Consider the following 19,746-nt stretch of genomic DNA (forward strand, 5'->3'; position numbering starts at 1 on the left):
TAATATTTGCAAATCCTGTATCTGATAATGGACTTGTGTCTAGAATATATTATGAACTACAGCTCAATAATAAAAAGACAAATTACCAAACTTAAAAAATAGGCAAAGTATCCCAACAAAGATATCTCTAAAGAAGATATACAAATGGCCAGCAAGCACTTGAAAGGATATTCAAGATCATTAGTCATTAGGCAAATGGAAATCAACACCAAAATGATATTACTTCACACCCACTAAGATGACTATATTCAAAGACAGATAATAACAAGTGTTGAAAAGAATGTAGATAAACTGGAATCCTCCTTTACTTGCTGTTGGGAATGTTACAGCCACTTGGGAAAACAGCCTGGCAGATCTTCAAAATGTTCAAGGTAACGTTACCACATAACTCAGCATTTCAATTCTTTTAAGTATCTACCCAAGATAAACAAAAACATGTTCACACACAAACTTGTTCATGAATGTGCATAGCAGCATGAGTAATAAGAGCCAAAAAAGTGGAAACAACCCAAATGTCCATCAACTGACAAAATGTGGTATGTGACATATCCATACAATGGAATATTTATTATTGAGCCATAAAAAGAAATGAAGTATTGATACATTCTACAACATGGATGAACACTGAAAAGATTATTCTAGGTAAAAGAGGGAGACACAAAAGGTCACATATTACATGATTTAATATACTTGAAATCTCCAGTACAGGAAAATCTATAGAGACAAAAAGTAGATTGATTAGTGGCTGCCTTGGGCAGAACGAAGGGGGGCAATTTGTGAAGAAGTGGGGAATGACTGCTAAAAGGTAAAAAAATATTTTTAAGGGAGAGGAAAAGAGAGAAACATCAATGTGAAAGCAAAAGATTAATCGGCTGTCTCCTGCATGCCCCGACAGGGAATTGAGCCCACAACCCAGCTATGTACCATGACTGGGAATCAAACCGACAACCTTTGGGTACACGGGATGACACCCAATAAGTGAGCCACATCGGCCAGGGCGGTAAGGAGTTTCTTTTTGAGGTGATGAAAATGTTCTAGAATTGACTGTGGTAATAGTAGTGTAATTCTTTATACTAAAAATTAGTGAATTGAAAACTTTGAGTGAATTGTATGATATCTGAACTGTATCTTAATAAAGCTGTTAGAGAAGATATACATAGCTATGTTTACTATCCTTTCACTAAGTTCCATGAGGGAAGGGACCATGTCTTATTCACTGCTACATTCAGCATGTAGAATAACACATAGCACACAGCAAGCACTTACAAATTTACTGAATGATTTTACTATACAGTAAACCCTTGATATTTATGGACCTCGATTTAACAGACAAAATTTCCATTCTGTATGTCATATATGAAAATTAACACCCTGTTAATTTTAAAATGCTTTAAACCAAGATTTGGTTATAATTAAATTAACAGGTTATTTTTTTATTATTAATAAACTATTATTTTTAACAAATTTTAGTGAATAGGCCGTTTGTTGGAAAAAACACTAATTACGCCAACATAAATAAATATCACACATCTACAACTATAGTCTACATATTTAAATCCAAGAATCACCACTCATAAAGAATGTTTAGGGAATGATTAGCACATGATTACACTGTTATCAAGCACAGTAACTGGGTCTGTTGTCGCATGGCATGACTTTCTGCAATAGTTTTAATGCATGATGATGTTCCAATGTCATGACATGCCCTAAGCTGTGTGCATTTGTTTACTTGCAGCAACTGGTGAATGCACGCATTATCTAAGCCTATTCAGTATAAAATCACAGTAATACATATAGCAAACTTTTCTGTGAAATTAAGCTTTTCATAGTTAACCTAACTTCATTATATAACCAACTTTCAGCTTTAACAGCAACCTCGTCACCTGAATTAGTCCGTTGTATCGCAGTTTTGTTGTATATAAAAACTTAAACTAGCCCTGGCCGGTTTGGTTCAGCGGTTAGAGCTTCCGCCTGCGGTCCAGAGAGACCTGGGTTCGGTTTCCACTAAGGGCACATACCTCGGTTGCAGTCTGTCCCCGGCCCTGGTTGGGTTGTGTGGGTGGCAGCCACTCGATGTGTCTCTTTCACATCAATGTTTCTCTCTCTCTCCCTCCCACTCTATCTGAACAAAAAATGTCCTTGGATGAGGATAAAACAAACAAACAAACAAACAAACAAACAAAAAACTTAAACTAGCCCAGTCTATTATAGTACTTGTCTTCTTGTTTACATCCTCACTTTCATTCCATACCAATTAGCCTTCCACTCTACCATTCTGCTGAAAGTTTCCTATAATCTAATTGTAAATGCAAATGAACTCTTCAGTTCTCATTTTATCTAACAAGTCTGTTACATCCTAACACTGTTTTCCCATCCTCTTGGAAGTCTAAACCATCCCTTTGCTTTTAGCTCCCAAATATTTTCTAAAAGTATCTTTTCTCCTATATTCTGTAGCCTTTAAACACCACTTTTAAATCAAATTCTAATTTAAGTTAAAATTCATTAAAACTGAATAAAATTTAAAATTCAATTCTTCAGTCACATTTTATTTGCTCAATAGCCTCATGGAGTTAGCAGCTACCATATTAGACAACACAGATATAGAACACTTCCATCACTCCAGAAAGTTCTAGAAGATATACTCAACTCCTATCAGATATCTACATATCCTTGTTTCATAGGAATCTCAAACCCAATGAATCCAAACTTATACTTTACCTCATCATCCTCATATTTATTTTCTTCTCCGAATCCCACCACAAAACCTTTCTTTAATTTTTCTATACTGTTAAATTTCAATACCTACCCAGTTACCACAGCAAAAATTTCAGCCATCCTAAAGTCCTCCTTCTCCTTCACCCCCATCCAGTCAGCTTTGAGTTCTTATAGGTTGTTCATCATTAACAAGTTCCCCTCCTCTCAATTTCTATTGCTCCTACCTTAGTTCAAGACCTCATCAGTGCTCTGGAGTAACTGCATTAGTCAACTGGTCTTCCTGTTTCCAGTCTCCTGTTTCCTCCACCATGTAAATCTAATCATGTACTCCCCTGCACCATGGCTTTTCTGCAGGACTCCTCTCAGGATTGCATATGCAGCCCTATATGCCAACGGCCTATAAATTCAATTCTGTATCTGACTTGCCCTAACTTTATCTTAACTTAATATGCCACACTATTTCCACATTCTATTTTATCTGCTGGAATACTCCCAGTCCTATCTACTTAGGAAAAACTACTCATATTTTGAAACTCATTTTCCACTTTATCATTGACATGAAGGATTTTCTGAGCCTCCCAGATTAAGTCATCTGATTAAGAAGTAAACCTGGCCGGTGTGGCTCAGTGGATTGAGCATCATCCCATGAACTGAGAGGTCCCGGTTCAATTCCCGGTCAGAGCACATGCCTGGGTTATGGGCTCCACCCCTAGGAGGGGACAGGCAGGAGGCAGCCAATCGCTGTTTCTCTCTCACATCAAAGTTTCTATCTCTCTCCCCCTTCCTCTCTAAGAAAAAACAATAAAAACATTAAAAAAAAAAAAAGTAAACATTGTGCTTCTTCCTACCCTACCTTTGACAAATGAATCCTATACAAACATCTATCTGAGCAACTATGAGAATTTAATTAAGCAGAATGAGGGGGAAAGGCCGTATCTTATTCATTATCCCAACACAATTCCTAACCCTAACAAAAACACAAATGTTTATTATATAAATATATACATTTTCCCAGGAATGAAGCATATAAAAAAATGATCAAAGGTATGTTATAAATGATAGCTCTACTCAATCTCCACACCCTCTATAATGCTACATGTCTCTTAAATAAATATTGGGATTAATATGTTTTTTTTCAATGTGGTTGTCCCCACATAGGCCTGCTAGGATAAGGCCACACCTAAATGGTAAGATACAATTTCAAAGGCAAGGTTATTTTCTGTTCATCTACCAGAGAAGCTGTTGATCCTTGTGTAGGATAACTAAACTGAGAAGACAAGACTTAATGACTTGTTTCCTTTCTCTTTCTTGGGTCTACATTTAGAGGAGGAGTTCTTAACCTTTATTTACCATTGATCCCTTTGACAATCAAAAGTTTATGGTTGCCTTCTCAGAATGTTTTTAAAATGCTTTAAATAAAATACATAGGATTACATATATAAAACCAATTATGTACTATACAGTTACAGAATACTTTAAGTGTAATATAGTATATATGTGCTCCTTAATTTACAACATGAAATAAGATATAGTATAAGATATAACAGCTACCATAATAATGAGCAAAATGGATATCAATACATCTACAACAACTATAACATGAAGTTAAAATATCTGTGACTTCTTTCAGTTACAGTCATTAGTACTACTCCTACAAATATGAGTTACTGCCTTCATAAGTGAAAGAAATGTTCAATTTCAGTGATGTGTTAATAAAAATAAACACGTAATTTTTTCTTATAGAAATATCACTGGTGGCACTTGTGCATAATAAGAAATATGTAGTAGAAAATAGCCAGATTTACCCTGGCCAATGTGGCTCGGTTAGTTGGAACATCATCCCATGCACCGAAGTGCAGGTTCATTTCCCTGTCAAGCACATACAAGAGGCAACTAATCAACGTTTCTCTCCACCCCCCCCCCCCCCCTCTAAAAATAGTAAACATATCCTTGGGCGAGGATTAAAAAAGAAAGAAAGAAAATTGCCAGATTCACGTTACTATCTACTTTCCTTTTTTAATTGACTTTTGTTAATGTCTTATTTTTATGTTTTAGTCTTCATAGAACATTAGAATAAGATTTTAGTAATGAATCTATGCACTGTAGACCAGACATATGATTGTATACTGTTGGCCAGTACAAAAAGGGAGAAGAATGACACCTTGCCATCCTCATCTGGGGCTAGCTAGTTTCATGCTCACAGAAACTATCAAAGACAAACCAAGAAAGTAAAATCTTGGGAGATCACATCAGGGCCAAGAGTCCATCCTCCTTTCAGTGAGATTTCACTCCCACTGCCAACCTTGGAGACTTGGGATTTATTCTTGAGGAAGATAACATTTTTCTAAAATGACAACTAAGTAGATTGATTTATGTGACTGTGTTGAAAAAACAAATTAATAATGGCTTACAATATAACAAGACAGTACAAAAAACTTACACTAGTATTCAGACATTTCAATATTTTATGACAATTACCTATTGAAAAATTATGACACATAGTAGTACATACCTGTAATAATTCCAGGGTCATGGGAATATTCTTAAGCTCCTTCAGCAAATCCAATGCTCCAACCTATAAAGTAAAATAATTTCATATTGAATTTCCCAGACAGTAAAGCAAAAACTAGAGATTTAAATGTATGGTTTCCTCTCCACAACTCATTATCACTCACTTATTCATATGAGAAAGGTAAATTCACATATATACACACATATATATGAGATAAAAAGAGAGTTGTCCAAATATGGGCTGAAACTCAGTGGAGGATCACATAATCCACTTAATGAATTATGACCAGCACTTGTTAAATATTATTTTGTGAAAGTTTATATTCAATAGTATTTGTTTATGTGTGTTCCAAGTAGAGATAAAAAATATATTTACTGTGGTACTATAACACCCCTCCAAATTTCCATGGAGAACACCTGCCTGATAAAGGAGCCAACCCTGAGAAAATGGGAATGGGGGTTAGAAGATGCTAAGCACCTTTGCAATCCCTCACACACAGGGAGAGTGGGAAAGGGCATCTCTTTACTAGAATTCTCATGATGTTTCTGTATCTCACTGATGTGTTACAAGAATACTGCCAAACTACCGAAAGTTAAAGAATAATGGTATTAGCCAATATCACCCCAATAAATGCAGTAAAAAATTTTAAAAATAAAAGAGGAATGGAATTAGATGAGAAGTAACAGCTTGTAGCCAAATATTCTAATTTGATATATTTAATCTACCATATTTCATCTATTCTAATACATTCACTTAATCATATTATATTTGGTATACTATTCACTTAATGTACTATAATTGGACACATCAATATTCTATATACAAATAAGGAAAAACTTAAACTATGACAGTGTTTTCTTACCACTTTTTTTTTTTTTTTTTGGTACATGCCCTTAGGGGGAACCGAACTTGGGACTCTCTGGTCCGCAGGCCGACGCTCCAACCGCTGAGCCAAACCGGCCAGGGCCTTACCACTTCCTACTTTTGTTTATTAAAAGAATTATTTTAGACTTGGAATTTTCATCATATATTACCTTTCACATATATAAAAAGAAAAACAAAACATATTGCCTTAGGTGTTTCTAAAACTACTTTGCATTCAGAGTCCAATGTTTATGAATCACTTGACTCAGATTTTAATATATTTTTTTGCTTTTATGTTTTTATTAACATGACTTTTAAAAAACAAGCATCTGAACTTCCAGTGAAGATGGTGGTGTAGGTAAACGCGGTATCGCCCCCTCCCACAACCACATCAAAATCACAACTAAATTACAGAACAACCATCATTCAAAACCACCTGAAATCAAACTGAATGGAAGTCCTACTACGAAATTTAAAAAGCCACAGAGACTGGTAGGAGGCGGGAGGCAGACCAGCTGGTCCCACACCCACATGTGGTGGATAACAATCAGGAGGGACACCTAGGCTCGGAAGGTCCTCCCTGAGGAGGGGTGCCCATTCCATACCAGGCGCCCAGCTCAGGGTTCCAGTGCCAGGAAGAGAAGTCCCCATAACTTCTGGCTGTAAAACCAGTGGGAACTGAGGCTCAGGGAGGCTGAGGCTGCTGGAGTCCCAGATAGCTCCTCTTAAAGAGTCCCCGCATAGACTTACTCAGACTTGCTCCCTCTAAGATAGGAGGGAAGACAGCTTGAGGGCCGCCAGAGACATATAGGGAAGAACTGAGTTGTTTGGCATTGGGGCAAGAGCTGGAGAACCAGCTTTCTCCTGGACAGACTTACTGTCAGAGGCCTTTGTTCCGTTGGTGAGCCCTTCCCTGGGGAGGCAGACAGTCACCATATCGGGGACTCCAGCAACTTGGCTCACACTGTTGGCCCCGCCCTGGTGATTCCCTGAGGCCCTGTCCCACCCAACTTTCAGGCCCACCCAAGCTGTTCCCAGTTGCTTTACCACAGGAATGGCCTGTCTTGGATCTTGCTTCAGGTTTTCCTAAATCCCTCAAACAAGCAGCATCTGGTCTCAACAAGCCCCATCTCCCTCCTTAAGTGGCTGCAGACCTGGCACTAGAAGCAGCCAGCCTCGGTTCTCAACTTAGCTTTGCCTGGGCACCTCCAAGCCCAGCACAAGAAGCAACTATCTGCAGATCACTTTGTAGCTTATGCTGGTGGCCCCAGATAGAACAAAGGCAGTGGCTGACCTTGCCCCAGAGCCAGCACACCCAGTGGACAGCTTCAGAACAGTGCAAAGCACCTGCACCCAACCACCTCCACAAGTGACACACTCAAGAAATGGACTCAGTGGGTACCAGAGCCCTGCTGAAGTAAGTCTTGCTCTGTGTGGTGGCCTTTGTACAGTTGATCATCCAAGGTAGTCAGAGGTCAGTGGATAGTGGGCACAGCCAGTCCTTGCAGCTGTTCAACCTGAGTAAAACCCTTTCAGTGATATGCCAACAGCAATCAAGACTCAATTACAACAGAAGGGTGTAAAGTCCACACAAGGGGTACACCTCGAGGGCACAGCTAGGAGACCAGGGAGGCTGCGCCACTGAACTCTACAGGACACCTACTACAATAGGCCACCCTAAGAAGCCTGGGAGACATAACAACTCTATCTAATACACAGAAACAAAAAGAGGGAGGCAGCAAAAATGAGGAGACAAAGAAACACGTCCCAAATGAAAGAACAGAACAAAACTCCAAGAAAAGAACTAAACAAAATGGACATAAGCAATCTAACAGATGCAGAGTTGAAAACACTACTTATAAGGATGCTCAATGAACTTAGTGAGAACTTAAATGAACTTAGGGCCTCAAGAGCCTAAAAAGGAGCAGTCAGAAATGAAGGGTGCACAGTCAGAAATGAAGGATGCACTAACTGAAATAAAGAATAATTTACACAGATTCAACAGTAGAGTAGGTAAAGCCAAGAAGCAAACCATCAATTTGGAATATAAGGAAGCGAAAAACACCCAACCAGAACAGCAAAAAGAAAAAAGAATCCCAAAAAAATGAGAATAGTGTAAGGAGCCTCTGGGACAAGTTAAGGCATACCAACATTCGCATCATGGGGGTGCCAGAAGGAGAAGAGAGTGAACTAGCAATTGAAAACCTATTTGAAAAAATAATGACAGAAAACTTCCCTAACTTGGTGAAGGAAATAGACATACAAGTCCAGGAAGCACCGAGAGTCCCAAACAAGATGAACCCCAAGAGGCTCACACCGAGACACATCATCATCAAAATGCAAAAGGTTCAAGACAAAGAGAGAATCTTAAAAGCAGCAAGAGAAAAGCAGTTAGTTACCTCTAAGGGAGCTCCCATAAGACTGTCAGCTGATTTCTCAAAAGAAACTTTGCAGGCCAGAAGGGAGTGGCAAGAAATATTCAGAGTGATGAAAAGCAAGAACCTACAACCAAGATTACTGTATCCTGCAAAGCTATCATTTAGATCGATGGCCATATAAAGAGTTTCCCAGACAAGAAAATGCTAAAGGAGTTCACCACCACCAAACCATTATTATATGAAATGTTGAAGGGTCTTCTTGAAGAAAAAGAAGATCAAAAATATGAACAAACAAAATAGCAATAAATACATATCTATCAACTATTGAATCTACAAACAAAATGAACAAGCATAACAGAAACATTCTCATAGCTACACAGAACATTTTGTTGGTTGTCAGATGGGAGGGGGCTTGGGGGGATGGGTGAAAAAGGTGAAGAGATTAAGAAGTACAAATTGGTTGTTAGACTGACAAACCTCGAAGGGAAGGGGGTTAGGGGGGTTGGAGGAGGGATTCAATAGGGGAAAAAGGAAGAACATCTGTAATACATTCGACAATAAAGATAAGTTTAAAAAATAAAAATTAAAAAATCAAATGAAAAGCAAGTATCTATACCATGAGGGTGGGAGAATAGGAGAGGGGAAGGCAAGGGGATGGAGGGTGTGGGGAATAAATTCTGCTCTATGGTAATCAGATTTAATGTTTTTACCCCACAGAAAGTTGTATCAATAATACCAATAATACAGTTTTTATAAAAGAATCCATAAAAAAAATCAAAAGCTATTAGATCTTCGCTGGCTTTGTAGTGTATAGGACCTAGCTGTTTTCACCCCACTGCTGTTTAACCATTTGATTCCTTGAAGTTCAAAGGGCACTCCACTAATGTCTCTCAGATTTTATTCCAAGCTGATGACACCATTATGCAAATGCTGACTCTGGATTTGATGTTCTACCTGTGATAGTATATCCTAACCATCTGGCCAAAGATATATGTAACTCATTTTGCTTTCTGTAATGTTAAAATATGAAAACTAGGTACCCTATGGATCAATGAAACACAGATACTTCAAGAAAACAGAAAGTCCCAGAGCATGTCCCTCATTATGCACCCCACTGGAAAGAAACAAGCATGGAATCTCATGATATCATTATATTTCTTAAATATAAAATCAATGAAGGCTTCCAGTCACATAATTTTTCCATTTAAAGCTGACAGATATTGAACTTAGCTGTGGAGAATAGAAACAGTATTAATTCTTTTTCTATCAACAAATAACATCATTTTAATTCAACCTAGTACCTCATAAATCACTTAAGAAACTATATATAGATTATTATTAAGAATTTTAATGATTCACTTCTGATTTTAAAATTCCATAAATTCTTTTTATTTAGAAGCAACTAAAGAGAGAAGCTGTATATTTGTTAAAGAAAGTAAACACTGACTTTAAATTTATATTTATCAGGCAAGCATTTCTATAGGCATGACATTTTTTAGTTGAAAGGGTCTTCAATCCCATATCTGCAAATGCTCAAATCAAAAATCTTTAAAATCCAAAATATTTCTCATAAGTTTTCAATAAACTCATTTGACAGCAACATGTAATGCCAATTATATAAAGCTGTTTATGTTCTACTTACCACACTTAAATTGCATTTCATTATAGAAATGCTAATGTCTGATTACTGAAAATGCCCAGACCTCAATGAGGATATTATGTAATAATATGATATATATACCAAATTAGCTTTATAAAATCTGAAAAATTTGGAATTCTCAAATATATCACACTCTAAAGGTTTTAAGAAATTGTGGACCTGTATCCTATATTTACCATGGACATTTTTCTTCTACTCATGTGTCCATGGACTTTATGATCCAGTTCTGACCTAGGTTCAATTAGGAAGAATTTAAAAATCACACTTCTAGGAATCTCTTAAAAAGCAGGATCTTCCTCCTTAGACTTCCAAAATGCTGTCTGTCACATACAAAGTTGATTCTTCCAAAACAGCAGCAATGTGGCATACGATTTAAGCTGTTTCCATGTAGAAGTACTAGATTTGCATTAATTTCATCACACTCTCCCTTTTTGCTCAGATCTCTTTGGTGATAATGGCATTAGTGATACAGGCTATGGAAGGAAGAAAAAGCTAAATAATACTTGCGGGATACAACTATGATCTTTATCATAAATACACAGTTTCTAAAAAAATAAGATGAATATTTCAATTAAGCTTTTTTAAGAAATAAACTATGACTGCCCAGCCGGTGTGGCTCAGTGAACTGAGCATTGTCCCATGGACTGAGAGGTCCAAGTTCGATTCCCAGTCAGGGCACATGCCCAGGTTGCGGGCTCAATTCCCAGTAGGGTTTGTGCAGAAGGCAGCTGATCGATGTATCTCTCTCACACTGAGGCTTCTCTCTCTCTCTCTCTCTCCCTCTAAAAAAAAAAAAATCAATAAAAACATATTTAAAAAAAAAAAGAAAGTATGGTCAAAATGAAAGCAAAGGACAAAAACAGATGATCACATATTAATTCAGTGATAAATATTTCTTTGCGCATTACTATGTGCCAAGTATTGTGTTAAATTAACCAGAGAACTTAGATGTATATATGCATTGCCCATGGACACAGACAATAGGGTGGTGAAGGCCTGGGGCAGGGCACGAGCAGGGTGGAGGGTGGAGGGGGGCAATGGGGAAAAAAAGGGTGGGAGGCACATATGTAATACTCTCAACAATAAGTTAAAAATATATATGTTTTACATATACTATTTAATCTTCACAATAAACCCTACAGAAGTAGGTAATTTTATTATCCCCATTTTTCAGATAAGGAAATTGAGCCCAGATAAATTAAGACATTTACATAAAGTCACATGATTACTAACAAGGAAAAGTGAAATTATGTAGTTCTGTCAAATTACACTCTCAACAAATACTCATTAGCAATATGCCAAGATCTGCTCTGTGTTGAAGATACAACAATGAGCAAGACAGAAACCCTTTATGACTTCAGGAAATTTAAAAACAAACAAATCTTTGAGCATCTTCTTCAAACCCTTAATTATACACAGAAACAACTCAAGAAAAGAAAGTGACTTGCCCAAGGTCATACTGATGGACAATACAAAAGGACAAGAATGAATGTCTCCCGACCTTTATACCACTGTTCTTTCCCATTTCATAGGTCCACCGGTGGTAGTTCTGCCCTGTGAACTTGAGGTGAATAGTATTACCAAACAAGACACTACAGCTTTTCTTAATCATCACCTGCCTCTAAAGGTCAAGTCTATTAGATTGCTGCATCTCCTAGTCTAGAGATAATGATGCAAGAGAAAGAAAGATTCTACCCTAACTTACAGAGTCAAATTTAGTTCACGGTACTGGCTGAAAAATAAACAGCAGCTCTTACAGTACTTTATTACACCATTGGTACTCCTATCTGTTAATAAAAATAAGTACGTTTACAAAATATGGTATTCAAACTTGTACTGAGCATCTAGTATATACAAGACTATATAGGATACAAACATCCTTCTCAGGGCGATGTAAGAAGGAGCAAGTAGACTATACAGTTAAGAACATGAGCTATATGTAAGACAGATCTAGATTCAAATGCATGCATTTTTTAATTATAAGATCTTGGGAATGTTATTTGTCCTTTTCAGGTTTCAGTTTCTTTATATGTAGATGAGCACAATACACTGACACAGAATAATTAAAATGGTCATATGAAGTAGTGTAACACAAATGAAGTATCAAAATAGAGTGCCTGACACACAGGAGATGGATCATAAGGAATACAAAATTATAGAACCAATTATCTATTTCTATGATAATAATTCTCAAAGAGCCTTAAGCCAGCATTTTAAGTGAGCATTGTTTAAGCTTAATTAATTCAAACACTTCTTAGTAAGAATTATGAGATTTCAAAAATTTTTCAATTAAGATGTTCTTTATTTTTTTAAAAGAAAACTCGATTATAAATATTTGACTTACAGCTCAACATCACTATAAACTAGAAATTATGATTTTACTACGTGATCTCAAATTTGTAATTACTCCACACCAAAAGTCCAAGTGACAGAAGAAAAAATATATAAATTTGCCTTCAAAATTAAGGCAACTTCAAAAGATGCTATCAAGAGAATGAAAAAATCCACAGAATGGGAGACTATATATGCAAATCCCATCTGTGATAAGGGTCTAATATTCAGAACATGAAGAATTCTTACAACTCAGTAACACAAATACTCAGTTAAAAGATGGGCAAAGGAACAGACATTTCTCCAAAGATGGCCAGCAAGCAATAAAAAAATGTTCATCATCAGGGATCAGAGAAATAAAAATCAAAACCACAGTGAGATACCACTTTATAGACACTACAATGGTTATAACAAAAAAGACAGATAATACATGTGTTGAAGATGTGGTGAAATTGGAACCCTCAATACACTGCTGGTGAGAATGTAAAATGGTACAGGCAACTACAGAAAATAGTCTAGCAGTTTCTCAAAAGGTTAAACATAGTTACATGACCCAACAATTCTACTCCTGGGTTATATACGGAACAGAAATGAAAACTTATGTCCACACAAAAACTTGTACAAGAATGTTCTTAACAGCATTATTCATAATAGCCAAAATGAAGAGCCTAAAATGTGGTAAAACCACCAGTACACTGGCGTACTATTCAACAATACAAAGGAATTAAGTACTGATATATACTATTAACATGAATGAACCTTAAAAACACTAAGGGAAGGAAGCCAGTCCAAAATAGGTATCCATGGAGACAGAAGTAGATTAGTGGCTGGGAGGAGAGGGGGGATATGGTGACTTCTTAATGGGTTACTTTATGGATATTGGTTTCTTTTTTGGAGCAATAAAAATGTTCTAAAATTAGATAGCGGTAACAGTTGCACAAATCTGTGAATATACTAAAATCCACTGAAAGGGTAAATTTTATTTTATGTCTCAATAAGATTTTTAAAAAATCATGTAGTCATTCTAAATTTTGATTTATGCTAATCAATCTAACCCCAATATGGAAATCAAAGCTTTTTTTCAACCTAGATATGATAAGGCTTAGAAATCTACACATTTCAGGTATCCCGACTCCTATGAAATTCTAACATCTAATTTCAGTTTCCCTCCCTACAATTTAATTCCACTCAGCCTTGAGCTTAAATTTAAAAATTCACCTCAATGCAATTCACCAAATCTCTCAATGATCTTGAAAATTCTTTCTTACCTCACTCCTCCTTCTACAGTGTAGTGTCATAAATCCCTTACAAAGACAATCTGGTTTTTTTAGCCATTACTGTATCTTAGGCACTGGTAAGAATTTTATATTCATCCAATCTTTACTAAATTACCACCAAGAAAAACATTTTAGAGATGTTAAGGAATTTACCTAGATCACACAGCTAAAATTCAGAAGAGCCAGAATTTGAACCAATATTATGAGTTAGACTTCCTTAATGGCATCAAGTCAGAATGATATGAAATAAGCAAGTAAAAAACAGCTAATTTGTGAAAATATCAGTAACTTATATGGTTCATCATGGCCTCGGGAGTGGACACTTGTAAAACTGCTAATACTGTTTAAGATCAAGTATACCCATGGGGCAACATTCTGGGTAGTATGAAGTCAGGATATTGATTAGGTATTTAGGGAAACCTGTCTGCTCCAGAAGAGTAAATACCCTTACTTCCTGGTCTTATATTCACTTAATTATACCCAATGTCAAACCAGAGGACTCCATGTAATTAATTGGGCCCAAATTAATAGAGAGTCTAGCAGCCATTGTTTAGAGAGGCCTCTCATGATGGCTACATCTCAGAGGAAAGCCATAGACTGACATGTCAAGCCTCCTGCACTGTGTTCCTGCCATCTGAGCAGACCCTTATAAAGCAGCTCCTGGTATTGTATTTAAACCAAAGGACTGAGACTTTCCCCATCCAATCAGAGCTGCTCACAGCTATATCCTTGTTTGCATATTCACCAACCAATCAGAGCAGCTCCATAATTACCTATCAGAACAGGGACATTTTGGAGTCTTCAGCGGTATAAAATTAGACCAATCTGGAGCAAGGAATGGGCACTTTTCTCTATATAAGACAGCCCCCCCTGTCTCCCAGGAGTGAATTTTCAATTTCTACTGAAGACTGCATTTCGAGGCTTTGCAAACTGTGTCAACTGAGCTGCTTCATTTGAATAAATTTTCTACCTTCACAGCACCTCAAATTACGGATTCTGTTGGCACTGAATTGGTGGCATCAACCTTTTGCTGACACCATGCAAGGTTCAAAAAGAGATGAAAGGGTCTTCTAGAGAGGCACTGAAGCTTAACAGAGTAGTACTAGCTTTGGAGCAAAACAGATTTAAATCCACATCTTCATTTGGCCACTATCTTAACTCTCTAAATATTTAGTTTCCTCATTTTTATTATTTTATTTTTTAGTTAACAGTCTTTATTTTCTTTTTAGTTTTTATTTATTGAGAGAGAGAAAATCATCAATTTGTTGTTCCACTTATTTATGCCTTCATTGGTTAATTACTGTGTGTCCTGATGGGGGATCGAACCTGCAACCATGATATATCAGGGTAATGCTCTAACCAACTGAGCTAGTTATCAGGGCTAATTTCCTCATTGTTAGAATGAGGATAATACTTATCTTGCAAAAATGTCTGAGGAATAAATGAAATAAGAGATAACTATTTAGTAGAATGCCTAGCTCAGAGTAATAGCTCAATATATGATAGCTGTTTTCATTATTACTTAAGTGAGATACCTATAGCTTTATTAAAACAATATCTAGTAACAGCACTTACACTTGTCAGTTCAGAGGACAACTATTATTTTTCAAGCACAATTTACTTTTTCTTATAAAAATAGCTCACAGAGAAAAGCTGCAAACACAAGAAAAGAAACAAATAACCACAACAATCCAACAACCTCCAGAACAATTTGTCAAATTGTTGTACACTGGCTTTGGGAGGGAAGGGCAGTGGTCATTCACACCATTTCCCTTTCTCTTAATTTCATTTGCCTATTTGATTTCTGTAAAATATAAAGTAGGGATTAGAGAAAAAAATGTAAAAGAGCCAGTCAATTTAACCTTTGGGGGGGGGCAAGACTTCATACTAGTAAAGTTTTGAACTATTAGAAAAACGAGATTTTAGAATTATCTATAGTTTATCCTCATTCTCTCCCAGACTCATTATCAAAGATCTGAAAATGCATTTAAAACTTGAGAACCGAAGGTAAATACAAACTGATCTTCTCCATACTTTCCCACTAAGGAATTCCTCCTTTTTAGGAGACACCTATTACAAGTAAAGGTAACAAACAGCAGCAAAAACCTAATAATGAGCCCTGGCTGTGTAGCTCCGTTGGTTAGAGTGTGTCCTGATATTCCAAGATTGTGGGTTCTATGGGGGAGGGAGAGAATCATATGGGAATCAACCAGTGAAAGATTGGATAAGTGGAACAACCGATAGATGTTTCTGTTTTCGTTTTCTTTCTCTTCTCTTTCTCTCCGTTTCTCTCCTTCCCTCCCTTCTTCTTTCCTCCCTCTTTCCACTCTTTTTAAACCCTAATGAATTAGATGATTCAAGGTTACACACTACAGCCTGAGTTAGACAAAAAATCACCTAACAAACTGCCTTTTTCCCTGGGATCCTCTACTGTGGAAGCCTGATGATCTCCAAGAAAAGGGAAAATTTTTCCAGTTTAAACAAAATAACAGAAATGTTCAACCTATCAAATAACCAGAACTCACAACTGGCAGCAGGGAATAAAAGGGAAATCAATAAGAAAAATAAATGGCAGAAGTTATATCTGGAATAGAAAACAAACAGGAAATACTGTAAAGGGCCAATTTGCAAATACAGATTAACAGAGTACAAAATTAAATACTGGGCAATGCACCTGTTAAAGGAAAAGAGGAACAGATTATGAAGTCTTAAGAATTCAATGTTAAATACTACTTCCTTCTCTGGCATGCCGTCCAGCAGAAAGCCAGGATCCTGGCTTAATCCAAACTGCACAGTACTTAATTTAAGTAGGTGACCTACTTATATCTGACTCAGTTTCTTATTCTGTAAAAAGAATACATCACAGTTGTGTTGTGAGTCTCAGAAGAATTTTGCACATCTGGTTGGTAACTCGAAAGCGCTGTACATCTGTCTCTTCTCTCCTTCACATAAATTTGACATGGAATTTATTTCATAGTCGAGAATAAGTTATTTCAGGCTTATTGATACTGAAAATGGGCTGAGCATGGCAGAAAAAATTCAGGTAAAGACAACTGTGGAAGTCTGGCTGAAAACAGGAGACTGAAGCAAGGGACTGAAAGTGGCACATACAGGTAGACAAAAATACAGAAACTGGATGACAAACTTCAAACGAACACGAGAACATGTTCATCACATAAACACATTATCCGTAGCAAATAACAAGATAATGCCACTGGTGTTAACTGTGAACCACTTAGTCAATACCTAGCAATGACGATACGCCGTAGTTACCGTGTGCACTTTCCTCGCAGCTCTTCTGCACACACCACCACCAAGATCCACTTTTTAAAAAAACGTTTAGCCACTTGCCAAGTACACTGGCATATTTGGCCTTTTTAATGGCTAAACAACTGTGTATGTACCCGAGATAATTAGGTGAATGTGTATCCTTTGTCAACAATAAGATCCAGGAATTTTACACTTTATCAGCTTGATGTCGAAAGCAGATCCCGAACCTCTGACTCTGATGTTACTTGAGTTGTTAGCCACCGATCTCGGAAAAGAGAACGAATTCTTTTCAACAGTGAGGGCTTTCTATACTCTTCAAGTCTTAAGCTAAGTTACCGAGGACTTACTACCACGAAAGTTCAAAATAGAAGGCGAGAACGCCTCGGTGAGGTTTATTACGCGGCAGTAACAACTCCAAGTACCCAGAGCCGGTCCCAACGCCTGCGGCCGCGGGACCGCAGCACCTCCCCCAGGACGCCTGCGGCTGGACCGGGCGCCGTCCACGCCGGCTTCCCACGGGGCCGGCTGTCGCAGGCGGGCCCGGGGCCTGCTCGGGCCGGCGGGGGACCCGCTGCGTCCCGTCCCTGCGACCTCCGCTCGCCGCCCGGCCTCCCGCCGGCCTCCCGCCCGGCCCGCGCCGCCCGCCGCGCTCACCGCGTTCTTCTTCTGCACCATCTTGTCCATCTTTTTGGCAATGCGGACCACCTCGTCCTCCATGGCTCCGGCGGGTCTTCCCCGTGCCCAGCCCGTCTTGGACGGGAAGCGGGGGGGGCCTGGAGCAGAGACCACGGCCGGACGCGAGCTCAATAGCGCGGAGAGCCCTACGCGGCAGGCCCCGGCCTAGGCCCTTCCTCACAAACCCGGCGGCGGCGGCGGCGGCTCCGCCCTCGCAGGCAGCGCCAATCAAGCTCCGCGCGCTCGGTGCAGGCGCTACCAATCAACAGAGGATCGTGGGGCCGCGGCGAGCCCGGGCGCCGTCAGCCGGGCAGCGGGCGGGCCCAGCCGCAGGGTTTCCCGCCAGGCCGTCGTGAAAGCCTACAGGCTGCGGGCCCACTTTGGGCGCGCGTTCGCCCCCGGCCCGCGGCCACGGAGTGCAGCTGCGGGGTCCCCTGGGACCGCCCGAAGGTCGGAACCTGTAGAGGCCCTCGGGGCTCAGAACCGAGGTGGGTTTACAGAATGGAACGTTGCGGTTTTGAAAGCATTTTCTCGTTGTTAGACAGCTACCTTGAAAAACACCCCTCCCCCGTTTCCCTAAATAGCCTTTGGTAATGTGGATTTGATCCCTTCAAGCTTTTCCTTTTTAAAATGCAAACTGTTTGTAAGCTCCTTAAAGGACTGAGACCCAATAGTATGTTTCCTGACTCAGAATGTTGGACATAGTACTTGGAATATAGTTGAATAATAGTTGACAAAAACGTTCTCATCAAAGAAATAAAGCATCTCTCCTGTTTGTGAAGATCAGTGAGGGAGTTGACATCCTTAAGAGTTATGACTGAAAAAACAAAGCTAAGGCACAAAACTGAAATATCTGTATTATGAATACTGGAGAGGCTCCTTCAGTAGCCCAGTCTTTTACTACCATCTCATGCTATTTGCAGACATATTCCCACACCAAATTTAACCATCATTAGTCAAAATGCAGCACCTAATTATGGGTAACAAAGAGGTTCCATGCAAAGTAAACTCACCTGGTGAGCTGATCCTAAATTCCTAAGTAGGCAGGTCATGATGGGTAGTTATGCCCTGGGCCTATAACTTCTTTAATAGGTTTACCTCTGCCTTATGCAAGCCTTATCCATTCATTGCTCCTGTGTATCTAGGTTAACAGACCTTTGAAATGCCCCAGTAGTTCTCTTTTCAGACCCCTGGGAGGAGTAACAACCCTCAAAAGAGCACATAATCTAGTTAACTGTCCTGTAATCCCCACCCTGCTTTTCTCCCACCTTCCTGTAATTCTTCCTTACATTCCCTTTTTATTTCCAATGTATAAAGATATTGCAAAACTTATTCTCTGCAGCATTTGAGATCTTGCTCCCAGGCATGTTTTCAGTTTGGCTCAAATAAACTCATAAAAATTCTCTACAGCCCTGGCCAGAGTGGCTCAATTGGTTGGAGTGTTGTCTGGTTCACTGAAAAGGTCACAAGTTCGATTCCTGATACGGGTTTGATTTTTGGTCAGAGCACATAGTGGGTTCAATCCCTGGTTGTGGCATGTGCGGGAGGCAACCAGTCAATGTTTTGCTCTCATATTGATGTTTCTCTATCTCTCCCTCTCCCTTTCTAAGATTAATAAAAAAGCATGTCCTCGGGTAAGGATTAAAAAATAAATTCTCGCCCTGGCCGGTTTGGCTCAGCAGTTAGAGCGTCGGCCTGCGGTCTGGAGGGACCTGGGTTTGGTTCCCGCTAAGGGCACGTACCTCGGTTGCAGTTTGTCCCTGGCCCTGGTTGGGTCATGTGGGTGGCAGCCACTCGATGTGTCCCTTTCACGTCGATGTTTCTCTCTCTCTCTCTCCCCCTCCCACTCTATCTGAACAAAATATCAAAAAGTGCCCTCGGGTGAGGATAAAAAATAAATAAATTCTCTACAGGTTTGGACATGTCTTATGTCCACATACATTTACGCTAATAACTGTCATTTTTGTTTTATCCAAAGAATCAATTTATTATACTTATGTGGTAAAATACATGTCACATGACAAACCTAAAACAATTAAGTAATGAGTTTAATGTCCTTTACCC

At 38.7% G+C, this 19,746-nt stretch overlaps 1 protein-coding gene across 1 annotated transcript in view; it reads right to left on the reverse strand.

Moving 5' to 3' along the window:
• Positions 1-17,860, reverse strand: part of TCEA1 (transcription elongation factor A1) — a 60,897-nt gene extending 43,037 nt beyond the window's left edge. The window contains 2 exon segments of the mRNA XM_036264241.1: positions 5,228-5,290; positions 17,662-17,860. Of these exon segments, the coding sequence (XP_036120134.1) occupies positions 5,228-5,290; positions 17,662-17,724 (126 nt within the window). The 5' untranslated portion in view covers positions 17,725-17,860.
• Between the last annotated feature and the right edge of the window lie 1,886 nt (positions 17,861-19,746).

The sequence above is a fragment of the Molossus molossus genome, unplaced genomic scaffold, assembly GCF_014108415.1.
Source record: "Molossus molossus isolate mMolMol1 unplaced genomic scaffold, mMolMol1.p scaffold_m16_p_16, whole genome shotgun sequence".
NCBI lineage: Eukaryota > Metazoa > Chordata > Mammalia > Chiroptera > Molossidae > Molossus > Molossus molossus.